At 41.7% G+C, this 13494-nt stretch overlaps 1 protein-coding gene across 3 annotated transcripts in view; it reads left to right on the top strand.

Annotated features, from left to right (window-relative positions):
- Window positions 1-13494, top strand: part of MYO1C (myosin IC) — a 139693-nt gene that overhangs the window by 63666 nt on the left and 62533 nt on the right. For all 3 annotated transcript variants that reach the window (XM_018573875.1, XM_018573860.1, XM_018573867.1), the window contains exon 2: window positions 13127-13282. In XM_018573875.1, the coding sequence (XP_018429377.1) occupies window positions 13157-13282 (126 nt within the window). In that variant the 5' untranslated portion in view covers window positions 13127-13156. The remainder of the gene's footprint in view (window positions 1-13126; window positions 13283-13494) is intronic.

The following is a 13494-nucleotide window of genomic DNA, read 5'->3' on the forward strand; positions in this document are numbered from 1 at the left end:
CTCCATTAAAGACAAATTGAATATTGATTCAACAGAATATAGTAAAAATGGGATGATGTGAAAAACTGAGCTCCTTTCCTGTAATAACCAAGTAGAACTTTTGCTTTCATGTTCCAGTTGGCATTATCAGAATAGTAGCATCTTTATGCAAGCAGATGGTGAAGAGTTTAGCATTCTAGCATTTCAGCTCTATGGTCCTTGGTGCAATTTTCACATTGGACTATGTGGACTTTGTACATTCTTACCATGCCAATGTTAATTTCCTCCAAGTGGTCCAGCTTCCTCCCAAAGACATACTTGTTGGTTAATTGGCTTCCACTTACAAATTTGACCCCCCCTGTGCATTCATGTGTATAAGTATAGCAAGGATTGTGAACTCCTTCATACAAGGACTGATGTGGGGCTGTTTTCTCTATGTTTTTGAAGGTTAAAGGTATTGGGTCTATATAAATGAGTTAAATAATTATCCATGTAAATGGCTGTTCCTGCAAGAAGCAATATTTTGTGATTTGAAGGAAAAATTGTAAGGTGCTGCATGAAGACCCATACTTTGCTGTCATATTCTGGGAACTTGATAGCAAGGATTTCTACTTATGTGAAGTAGCAGGAGTGTATTGGATTGTGTTGGCCATTGATAAAAGCAAAAAGTTTGTTAAAGCGATCCCATTATTGACTTGTATTAATAGATTTGTTGTACTAACCTGACCAATAGAAGCTATCACTTTAACTCCAGACTTTCAGTGTACCGGCTGAAATTCACACAGTGTGCGGGGCTGTTGGCTCCCTTTCAGCCGGCATTCCTCCATCAGCTGATCGAAAGAGCCTGCTGGAAAATATCTGTGATATCAGAGCAGGTAGCCAATGAGCTACCTGCTCTGATCGGGTAATCTGACAGGCGCCTGCAACACCTGTCAGAATACAATGCAAACAGCAGCGATTCCTCGATCGACACACTGTTTGTGTTGATGGAGGAATCGTGTCAAATTTGTTAGTTCAGCCCGCGAAAATAATTGACATGTGTACGGCTAGCCTAAGTCCCTGACCTGACACAGTTATACAGATCAAGAGTTCTGACTTGACCTGTTGCATACTCATTCAGGTCAGCGACCAGGAAATATTGAAACCAAAGAGTTAGCATGACAGATGTCTAGCAAGTATTTTCAAAAGTAGTTAAAAAAAAAAGTAGCATCCCACGTGTGAAGACTTCCTTTGTTTTGTTTTTTAAAAAGAGGTAATTATTGAATAACTGGGAGCATTGTACTTTTGAACTTGATGGACCTGTAGCTGTAGACAGTTTTGTTGAAATATAATTTCTGCACTTTACTGGCAAAATATAGTATGTAAATGTTGGACAAAGACTATGTGGTAGTCATACCTCCTGTGCTTTTGGCCATATGATAATGATAGAAACAGCATCTGAGCTATTAGATGTTTTAAAAGGTATGTACCTGGCCAAAGAGTCACACACTCTAATATTTAGTTGGACCACCTTTTAGTTTTGATTACGGCACGCATTTGCAGTGGCATCGTTTCGATAAGCTTATGCAGTGTCACAGCATTTATTTCCAGCTAGAGTTGTATTCATTTTTCACCAATATCTTGTAGTGATGAGGGGAGAATAGGACTACTTTGTAAAGTCTTTTCTAGCATAGCCCAAAGATTCTCAATGGAGTTAGGGTCTGGAGTCTGTGGTGGCCAATTCATGTGTGAAAATGATGCCCAATGCTCTCTGAACCACTCTTTCACAATTTGAGTCCAAGGAATCCTGGCATTGTTATCTTGGAATATTCCTGTGTCATCAGGGAATAAAAAAATCCATTAATAGAAAAACCTGGTCATTCAGTATATTCAGGTAGGCAGCTGACCTCATTTTTTGGGGACAAAACATTGCTGAACCTAGACCTGACCGACTGAAGCAACCCCAGATCATAACAAAACTAAATCCAGGTGGTGACTTTTTTTTTTTTTGGCCAGGAAGTTTATGTTAAAACTATATGGGGGCATGAGAAAATGTATTTGCCTTTTTCTTAGTAAAAAAAAAAAAAAGGCTAAGTAGTTATCTAGTAAAACTGATGTAAGAGATTCTTAGACGCAAACTGTGAAAGTGAACAAAAGAGATTCAAAACTCATCATAGACTTTTAGTGTGAAAGTGAGGATCTACACTTCTCTCTGCCATGTATTGTGCTTGGAGCTTCTGCCAAGTACCTGTTTTACTGGCTCTTGTGGGCTTAGCCTGTGGGTACTGCTGTGTAGCCCTACGCAGGCACTCTGGATTATCAATGAGTTTCAGAAAAAGGACAAGACCCGATTGACACAGTCTGCTTTGGAAAGAAATCACTTTGCTTTTTATGTGGCATTCACCTGTATATAAAGTATAAGAGTGCTGGGCAGCACCGAAAAAAACTGGTGGTCTGTAGAGATTTCATTCCTACTATTCCTTCGCATTTGAAATGGAGGGCAATTGTAGGGTTTTCCTTTTCTGAAGACATACCCATAAGACATAGTGGACAGCTAGATGAACAGACATGAACAAACGATTACCATAAACATGCATGTCTGAATTGCCACATGAAATCATATTTATATGTATGGAGAAGAGTGGAAAGAAAACCAGTATGAAACACCTGGCCCAAGCTTATCTTTGGAAAAAGCTGAAGAAAATATTTTTGTGGCCGTTGTGATTTGCCTAGTTTTTTTATGCTTGCCCTTCCAGGTTTCTGCTAATATAGAGATGTAGAGATTGTTGAAGTTAGACATTATCCATGCAAAAATGAACTGGAAGTTTCCTGGGCTTGCATTGTGCGAGGAAGCAATAAAGCACAACCATTGTGTAGCCCTGCAAAGCAGGAAGTTGAACTTTTATATGTAATGATCAAATATGGCCGCCTCTTTATTATTATTATTATTATTATTTTTATTATTATTATACAGGATTTATATACTGCCAACAGTTTGCGCAGTGCTTTACAATATAAGGAAGACATTACAATCAATACAATTCAAGACAAGATGGCAAGGAGGGCCTACAATCTAAAAGGGAATATTTATCATTACTGACTGTACATGGCAACATGGTTTTTAAACATTACCACACTGATATTATTTTTTTTAAGCATTGTTATGTCAAAAAAAACACCTACACAACGCATAGAATGGGCATGCAAAATCACAACCATTTAAATCAGACAGGCTTTTCATGCTGATGGTCTGTATAATACCACTGTACCCATGGATGATACAAAATGCTGCAGAGCTCTTTACACAAAGACCGGTGTGTGACCCCCCTACTTTGGTGGAAGTGTTTGGATAGCAGGTTAATGCTTTGTATTCACTTGGAGATTTTTCACCTGCTCTACAACAGTGGTTCTCAACCTGTGGGTCGGGACCCCTTCGGGGGTCGAATGACAATTTGCTAGGGGTCACCGGGAGTCTCCCGCTATTAGATAGCGACTCCAGGCTTGGTGGGAGAGAAACACTTTCTCTCGGAAAGGTTTAATCTGCTCGATCGAAAACCTTTCGCTGTGTGATTTTTGCTGTGCTAGGTGAGAGTCCTCCTCAGCCCTCTCCTAGCGCAGCAGTGTCAGTTCTCCCGCCACGCCGCCAGATGTCACTGCAGCAGCCGCGTCAACCCTAAATTTTACCGTTGGGGGTCACCACAACTTGGCAAATGTTACCAAAGGGTTCCGGCCCTAGAAAGGTTGAGAACCACTGCTCTACAAGGTCCCTTGAAATCAGCCTTGCTTTTAGTGTGACATTGATTTGTTTTGCTGCATATGCTTTGGCACCTCTATAAGACAGCTTTTCACCTTGTTAGATCATGTAGTCTTAGAAGTGCACAGGATATTAAAAGCAAGATGACTTAAGGCAGTGTTTCTGATGAAAGAGCCCTGCGTCCCTTGAGATGAATGAAATCTCTCTGGTCTGGTGTTATGGTCTCCTGAGGAAATGTAACAACCTTGTGGAAATCTTGTTCTGCTTAGAGTACTGTTATCGACATAAGATACTGAAGGAAAGGTTAGTCTTTTAAGGCATGGATGCCAAAGGATTTTGGTCACTAGTGCGGGACAAACGAGCCAGCTTAGTTCCAAAAGGCTATCACCTCTCTCAACATGAAGACATGTCTTCATCATCTCCTACGTCTGAGGATGAGGATGAAGCTGCAGGTTCTTCATCGACTACCCAGATACAAGTTATCGTCACTATGGAACCTGAGGTAACGTTTTACGAGCCTGACAAGATGTCAAGCTTTGCAGCGAATCAGTACAAATCGGCATTAGCTTAGTGCTTTTATTACCACAGCAAATTTTCTTCTTATAATGATATGTGTCCGTAGACCGGATTGCTGGTTTGTTGCTTGTTGGTAATGTTTAGTCATGTTGACAAGACCTTTCTGTCTTAATTAACCAGGGTCTTAAAAATAATATTGTAAACAACTGCTATTTCCAAGGTAGTAGCGGGCAGTAAGCATGTGCTGTTTTTTGCCCCTTAATGTGCTACAACCACTTATCACTGGTTGTGACAAGTAGAAGGAAATTATATTACAAGCAGCAGAAATGTCTCCATGAACAGGCAATGTAACTGCTATGGTGGGTCTAGCACATAGAAGACTTGATACTGTCAGGCTACATAATAATTCATAATGCAGGCGGCTACATATGACAAGAACATTGGTGGATTAAATGAGTGCAAATTAAGTTCAGACATCTCTTTCAAACTGTTACGATTGAGTTAAGTAGTTGTCACTCTTGCTGTTTAGCACTTGGGTCTTGGATATGGTTCTTGCCATACCTGCAGGAGCTGGTATGTTCTCTCTGTCTTTGTGTGCATTTCCTCAAGGTGCTCCATTTTATCCCATAATCAGATTGGTAGTTTAATTGGCTGTCACCAAAACCGGCTCTATTGTACATGAAGATGATTGTGTTAAGGCCATTAGATTGTATGCTACGTTAACCATAGGAACAGATGTGAATAGTTCAGTCTTCTTTGTGGAATACACTTGCAATGTATAAGTGTGTCAAACAAATCTGTAAGTGAATTACAATTATAATATAACCTATGGTAATGTTTACCTTTGTTTTGGATGGCACGGGGCTCAAGAGTGACATTACCTTTAAAGTGTACATGCATTGATGTTAATATTGATTGTAATCCCCCACTTGGATACACTAGTAGGAACCTCCTGGTATCCACACATTGATTCAGCTTTCTGCTGGACTTCCCCAGGATCCCTGAAACCTAGGATACTGTTATGGAAGTAGCAACTTTATTTTGTCTGCCTGTTTTGCCTGCCCCCTCCTGCATCATTTTCTTCACTATGTTTTCACCACTGCAATGGACTAATGGTCCTTGGGCAAAAGCAGAAATTGCTAGCTGAAGTCAGACTTTGCATAATAGATTATCCCATATTGGGTTGACTTTAAGAAGATAGTGGAGTCCCAGGTGGATTCCAAAATTATTTTGATATTGGACCTCTTCGTGTAGAGCTACATCCCTGGTCTTAGATACTATTAAAATGTGTTTCATGACTCTGTTGTCTCCCTTTATTGAGCTTACAGATGTCGAAAACTGCAAGTCCCAGGATGTATTGCAGGACTCTGGCAGCCACAGACATGACTCCAAGAGGCAGAGCCATAATAGATTTGTTGTATCACCACAGTTGGAGTGCCGGAGTTGCCTACCCCTGTAGTAGACAGACTGACATCTCATGAAATTCCATTAACCGTACAACAACTAACAAAAATATACTAAATTATTGAAAAACAAGTTCAGTTTAGTATGGATAAGCTCCTAGGGCATATGCTGTAAATTGTTTTTTTCTTATGTGAATATAGTGGATGAGCACACAAACAATTTAATGATTTAGTGGTGTCAGGAAGGAGCAGAATTTCTTATTCGACTAAGAAGCATTTACTGTGTGTAAGAGTTGCAGCTTTTCAGAAAGCAAGTTTATTCTGCCATCATCATGTTTGCCCTCAACAAATAAGTTTTTATTACAAAGTTTTCTGTTATCTTCTATTATAATTGAAACTCGTCAGGTGCTTTATAGTAGGGTGTAGAAATGTCCAGAGCCAGGCAGCCCTCCTAAAGGAAAATTACAGCTTTTGTCGGTGTTGTTGTAAGGTCTTGTTATTGATGAGGTATTTTTTTCCCTTGGTTCCTTAAGGCTTTGTTCATATTTAAGTGTATTTCAGTGGTACAATGGAGTCAGCTGCTGCAGGGAAACCAAATATAAACCAATTACACCCATGACTATATCTGCACTACATAGTTTCTTCTTAATGCGGGGCTCAACAAATCCCAGGTGCCAGGTGTACTAGAAATTGCACCTATGCGCCTGGGCTTTTGTCAGCCCATTCACTTCCCCTGCTGCCACCTTTGCATCAGCTCTGCTCCCCATTCTCCTCCCCGCTGGGAGCCGCTGCATGCTGCGGGCTGTGTCCACTTTGATCCCCACTGCTCTCCCCACCTGTATCAGCAAAGGTGGGGATCAGACACTGATCGCTGCAGTTGATGACCAGTGGGGAGGAAAGACCGCTGTGCCTCTGCATTACCCCCATGCCTCCACTTCTCCGCTGGTGCCCCCTGTGACGGCATGGTGATCAGTTTATGAGTTAAATGTGTATTGGTGGTGTTATGTTTAATTATGTTATACTGTGTAACCTGGTTATCAAAAGACTGTCAGCACCACCCCTCGTTATCTCCCATTGTACTCTGAAGGAGCGCAGGATAATGACATTCTGGCCAGGCACCTGCTATGGCTGTCTGGAGCTCGTTAGCAGGGGAAACCCTGTGGTGTTGAGCAGACCGATTGTCTGGCAAAGGCAGGGTGGATGTGATGGGATTATAATCTGATCTCATCACTTGCTGTATAAAAGTTTGTGCCGTTGCTCAATAAATCAGAGTTTGTTTCACCCTACACTCGAGTCTCGGCCAGTGATTGGGAAACTGGGAGCTAAAGATCAGCGGGTTCCAATATCTCCTGAGCAAGGAAGAAGACAGCGGCGGACATACTCACCCCAAGTACCGAGGTCCGTCACACCCCCGTCCTGCCACAGCTCCCCTCGTGCCTCCACTACTCGTCCCGTACCTCCGCTGCTCGTCCCCTGCCTCCGTTGTTCCTCCACAGCTCACCTCATGCCTCCGCTGCTCGTACCGTGCCTTTGCTGCTTCCCTGTCCTCTCTTCCTATTTACTACCGGCTGGAGAAAGCCGGCGTTAAGTCCCCCATTCAGCGGCTGGGAGAAATAGCCAGCTTGCTATTGGAGAACTTTCTCCTTCAGTTTGCTCCTCTGCTGATTCCCAGCAGGCAGTGGGTGGGTGCAATAGCCAGCCTGCTATTGGCTACTGCAATTTAAAATAGCTAATAGCAGGCTTGCTATTGCTACAGCTCGCGGTATACTGAGCCTAGGGTGACGGGAGGACGCTAGTTTGTGTCCTCCCGTTACCCTAAGGAGAACTATGGGGAAAAGCCCCAACCCCATAGTTCTCCTTTTTAATTAGGTACTAAACCTGAGTCCAATACAATATCTATAACAATGATTTTCTCAAAAAGTGTTTATTGTAAAGAACAAATTGAATGTTATTTCATAATCACAGAATATTATAATCTTGACATGATACCACCTAGTCTTAACTCACTATCCTAATGATACAATATTAGATTTTAAAAAATCATGTTATTTTATCCGTTCTTAGAAATATTTGATGGGAAGACAACGCACAGCTCTGTGCTTGTTAGACCAAGGGTCTACTTACAAGGAGGTTATTAATCTAAAATGATATAATCAAATCTTATTATGACATATGCAACAACTAAAATACATTTAGCAATGCAACTCACATTGTGCAATTCATTGATAATCAATCCAATTTTTTTAAAATCATGAATACTAGGGATGCACCTATACCGATACTAGTATCGGTGGCGATACCACGTATTTGGGCGAGTACTCGCACTCGCCCAAATGCTTGGATACCTGCCCCCGATACCAGAACTTCCGGTCAGAGGGAGATCTCCCTCTGACCGGCAGTGCCGCGAGCATGGGGCCAGCTTCCCGGCAAATGGGAAGCTGGGTGGTGGGTTCAAAACTGCCTCCCACCTTCCTGATTTGGCTAGGAAGCCAGCTTCACTTATTGCTAGGCAGCCTGGCTTCCTGACCCGTCAGGAAGCCAGGCGGCACGTCATGACCCGCCGCCCATCTTCCTTGGTCAGGAAGCCAGGCTGCCTCGCAGTGTCACGAGGGAAGGGTGTCCATCAAAAGAACACCAGCTTCCCAGGCAATCGGGCTTCCTGATAATCCGGGCCCACGAATGCAGGTATAAGTACCCGATAACGAAAAACTGGTATCAGTGCATCCCTTATGATTACCATGAGTGAATGGACATGTCATATGCTGAGGAGAGTTGCAGGGGATCATTAAGGAAGCCAAAATCCACTTAGGTTAAAAATATAGAAATGCAAAAAAAAAAATCAACCCATATTGGAACTGAGATGCCCAAAATTAGTTTTTCCATCCATGTTGGAGTAACTTACTCACAAAGGTGAAAATTATTCAAGTGTGTGTAGAAAAGAACATCCAGACTAGATCTAAAATGTATTATGAAATAGTAAGTCAGCACCTAAAGTTATTTCCAGACTTAAATATTTGTCCAGGCACTTACTGTATGTCCGCATACAGTATGAAAATTTGTCCCACATGAAAATTTGCCACAGCCCCTCAGATGCATCCTTCTCCCCCCTAGCGGAGGCCACACTAAGGACTGCCATCCCCTTATATCCCCCACCTTGCAACCCAGTTCTCCCCTTACCAGCAACCTGACTAGACTATTAATGTCATCTGTGGTAGAACCTTATGATTGGAGAATTGTTTCTGTAGTTTAACAATGCCCAATAACTCAGAAAAGACACTTGTGTTGGAACTTGCTGCCCATACTTGACATGCCTGGAACAATGTGGACATTCTAGCAAACTTCAGGTAATTTAGGGATGCAATAACAAAAGCTTCACCTTGTATTTTGTATCACTTTTTCCCTTCTCGTGGGATGAAACAGGGATTGGATACTTGTAATTATCCAATCCTTGTTTAAAAGGAATATTCACACCTAAGAAAGCACTGTTTATATCAGGCCCTCTCTACTGTATAGTGATTGCAGTCTTATTCAGATTCGCCCTTTCTTATCAACCAGTGGGTGGGATTTTCTTCTAAGTATTTACCTTCTGACAGCCATACAGCCCTTCTGATCTTGATATTATTATTATTATTATTATTATACAGGATTTATATAATGCCAACAGTTTGCTCAGCGCTTTACAATATAAGGAAGACATTACAATTCAAGACAAGATGTAAGGAGGGCCCTGCCCGTGAGGGGGGGTGGTACTGGAGGGGATGGTTAGGGTGGTACTTTAAGACAAGGTTTGAGATGTAGCCGGGCGAAGAGTTGTGGATGGCTTTGTAAGTGGTTGTTAATATTTTGAACTTTATCCTTTGGACTATTGGAAGCCAGTGCAGTGATTGATAGAGGGGGTTTGCAGACACTGAGCGGTTGGTCAGGTGGATGAGTCCAGCATCTCAGTTCATGATAGACTGAAGGGGGATACCCCCTGTAGTGGAAGGCCAATTAGGAGGGAGTTGCAATAGTGAAGATGTGAGATAACGAGTGGATGAGTAATTTAGCAGCTTCATTGGTGAGAAAGGGGCGTATTTTGGAGATGTTACGAAGGTGAGGACGGCAGGATTTGGATAGCAAATGGATGTGGCGAAGAAAGGTAAGGTCCGAATCAAGGATGACACCTAGGACCTTGGCATGGGGGGAGGGCTGGATAGTTGTGTTAACAACCTCAAGGGAAAGGTTGGGGGGAAGGTGCATTGAGGGGGTGGGGTTGGTAGGAAATACCATGAGCTCAGTTTTTTAAAGGTTGAGTTTTAAGAAGTGTTGATATTGATATGTCAGTTAGTAGATTAGTGACACACAAGGACACTGAGGGGGTGAGTTGTGGAGTAGAAAGATAGATTTGAGTGTCATCAGCATAGAGATGGTATTGGAAGCCATGTGAGGTTATTAACTGACCAAGGAAGGAGGTGTAGATAGAGAAGAGAAGGGGTCCAAGGACAGAGCCTTGGGGGACACATACAGAAAGAGGAAGAGGGGGGGAGGATATAGATTTGTAGGTGACACTAAAGGAGCGCTTAGATAGGTAGGAGGAGAACCATGAGAGAGCAGAGTCTTGTAGGCCAAGTGAGTGGAGTTTTTTGAGGAGGAGCAGGTGATCAACAGTGTCAAAAGCAGCAGGAAGTTCTGATAGCAAGAGTAAGGAGTAGTGGCCATTGTTATATATATAGACCCTGTGTATATATATAAATACCTAGTGCTACAATAGACCCTGGTCCTAATTTGTTTTTTGTATTACTAAATTATCATTTTAACATAAGGTTAGAAATTTACTTCATGAATGTGTTAAAAAATAATTCAAACAGTTTCTCTATTTTCTTGGCTGCTATGCAGTATTAGAAGTAGTATAAAGAAGAAAGACACCTTCAAACATTAACTAGTAACCTTTTCCTAATGTGTATAATGGGCTCAGCTGTCAATGGATAGGCATCATTTCTATCCTCATGGCTCAGCATTTCTGTTTACTGCAGGCATGTAAAGATTATGTAATAAAATCTTGCAATGGTAGCAATGAAGATGAATAGTTTTGAGGGGGGCAGCAGATGGATTTGACAAACGAAGGTTTCGAAAATGTGAATAAATGGTCTTTATTCCTTGGCCTGCACAGTGTTCCTATTATTGCCACAAATCTAATTTTGCGGCTACACACCCTTCACTAATCACGATTGCCGCAATAGTATGTGTGGCAATGAAAGCACTTGTATATGCAATTGTCATATGCAGCATATAGTTACATTGAAGCATTTTAGTACTTTAATAGTAGTAATGAGAGAACAAACTTCCCAAATAAGCTGGGAAAGACCCTGTAAGTAGTGGGTTAGGACTTGCAGTGATCTCACAAGGTTCTGAGCTCATCTACATTCCACAGTGCTGACATTTCCTTTTTATAATGAGTTTAGTGGAGCAGCTGCTCTTTCCCTGAGCATGGCTCATATACGATGTGTCATTAACTGCATAAACTGGTCTATGAGAGTGTATGTTGGGGTGTGGGTGTGTCTTTACTCTCTTGCTAGTTTAGGCATTATTGAATGTGTAAAACAAACTAGCAGTGATATAAATGCAGAGAACAGTTATTTTTTTTAATATAACATCGTTGAGGTTTGCAATAGACATATGTGATTCGTTCCGAATCAAAATTCAGACTAATTTTCTGACATTCAGACACATCCGAATTTCCGAATCCCAATAGATCCGAATGTGTCCAAATCCGAATTTCGGTCAAAAACGAAACTGAATCGGACACGTGACTTTTCTGGCCTGTCTGATATGTTTTTCGGTTTAATGCATCCGAATAGGTCGAAACACGAATTTTCGTTACAACACAATGGGAGCCATATACAGTATTTACTAGGGATGCACCGATATATCCGGCGCCGAAAGAAATAGGCCGAAAATGGCACTTTTGACATAATGCCGAAAGTGCAATTTTCCTGCCGATACATCGGTGCGACACTCTACAGATTAACTTGAACTCTTCATGTCATTCCCTCCGCTCAAACAGACTTGTATACTAATGCCTCTGGCAGAGTTATACAATTGCACACAGACCCCTCTCTAGGCCAGTTGTAGAATTTGCTCTCCAATTTAATCAGCTCCAACACCAGGCATGTCAAACTGTGGCCCCTTTGCAAAATCTTTTGTGGCCATTGGCAGTTTTAAACATTTATTCATGTCCCACACAGTTTCTTTAATTCATAATGTCTTCACCGTACCTAATTTTGAAGCTTAATACTAAGGACCATGTCAAACTACCAACTTTATAGCAGCATTTTGTAGCAGCTACAAATCTCTCTGCTTATTTACTCAGTGTGTAGCTGTTACAGAGTTGTTGCTGTAGGTGACTACAATGTTTATCTACACTGGGGTGCCATGGTCATCTGCATCTGAATGTATGAGTAGCTGCTGGAGCTGGACATTTTCTGGCTTGTTCCAAATACTGCAAAAAGACATTGCTCTGCAACTTCAAATCTCATGGGACTATAAGTCAGAGGTAGTATTGTCTCCCACACAGCAGATATACTGCAACTTTTCAGGAGGAATTCAAGACAAAGGGTAATTATTTCATGGCACTGCCTAGGCACAATTAACATGTTTCCTATAACAATAATCTTTCATTTTTGAGTTCAGGTCAGCATTAAGAAATTGAAATTAATTTTAATGTGGAATTATATAGTTAAGGAAATGCGAAAGGATAGTCTACTCGTTTTGGCCCTCTCCTTTCTTTTGAGTGTGACAATCCTGCTCTAGGGACAGTTTAGGCAGAAGCTGATTAACCTACCAGATGCATGCATTTCTTCTAGTTGCTCTGGTTTCCTACCACAATCCAAGAAAAAAACTCCCAACACTGAAAAGGGTGTTTTGAATTCCATGGACGAGGGGTTTATTAAGATGCCTAGTTTTAAACTTTTACTGTCAGGAAACAATAGTTCTGGCATAAAGCTCACTGTATGGACCCCAATGTTCCTCCTGTTCTGCCCTGTGTACACTGTGTTATCATTCATCAAGAGGTAATAGAAAAGGGGGCACTGACATGGCATTTTTCATACTCTTTGTTACTGAATTAAAGATGAAGCTGGGCTTGGTACAAACCCAGTTTGCCTAAACCTGCTCAAACCGCTGACTGCACCCCCTCCTCCTGACCCAATCAGTGTTTTGACGGTTGTGGCAGGGGCATTTCCCACCCCTTTGTGACATGTAGCTGTGGGCCCGGGAAAGTTCCTCCCTGCAACTGATTGGGTTGGGAGGGGGAGTGGTGGTCAGAGTTTTGAGTGGGCTTTGGCAAACTTAGGTGAACTGGGTACACACCAAACCCCGGCATTTGTAGTACCGGACTGTGCATTAGCTTCTCTTCTAGTGATGTGAGGATGTTCTTTTATGCAACATATATATCGCATCAGTATTTTGTAGAAAATATTTTTGTACAGTAACGTATTTTCTTCTTTTATTATTTTAGGCTCCAGCAATCGACGGGATCCGCATAACCATGGAGAGTGCCTTAACAGCCCGAGATCGGGTTGGTGTCCAGGACTTTGTCCTGTTGGAGAACTACACCAGTGAAGCTGCATTCATAGAAAACCTGCGGAAGCGGTTTAAAGAAAATCTTATTTATGTAAGTTATTGACACGTGTTGTTATAGGTGTGGCTCAGCTATGAATTTAAAAAATATATAAATATTACTAATTTTGACTTAACTTAACGGTGTAGTGATGTCATGGAGAAAACAGTCACTAGGAACATGCGTGTCTATCTTAGAGCTATAACGGGTGTAACTATCCTTACACACAGTAATTACTTGTCATCTTTTTAATTAAAGTTACCGCA

Source organism: Nanorana parkeri, unplaced genomic scaffold, assembly GCF_000935625.1.
Source record: "Nanorana parkeri isolate BGI_ZX_2015 unplaced genomic scaffold, ASM93562v1 scaffold48, whole genome shotgun sequence".
Lineage (NCBI taxonomy): Eukaryota > Metazoa > Chordata > Amphibia > Anura > Dicroglossidae > Nanorana > Nanorana parkeri.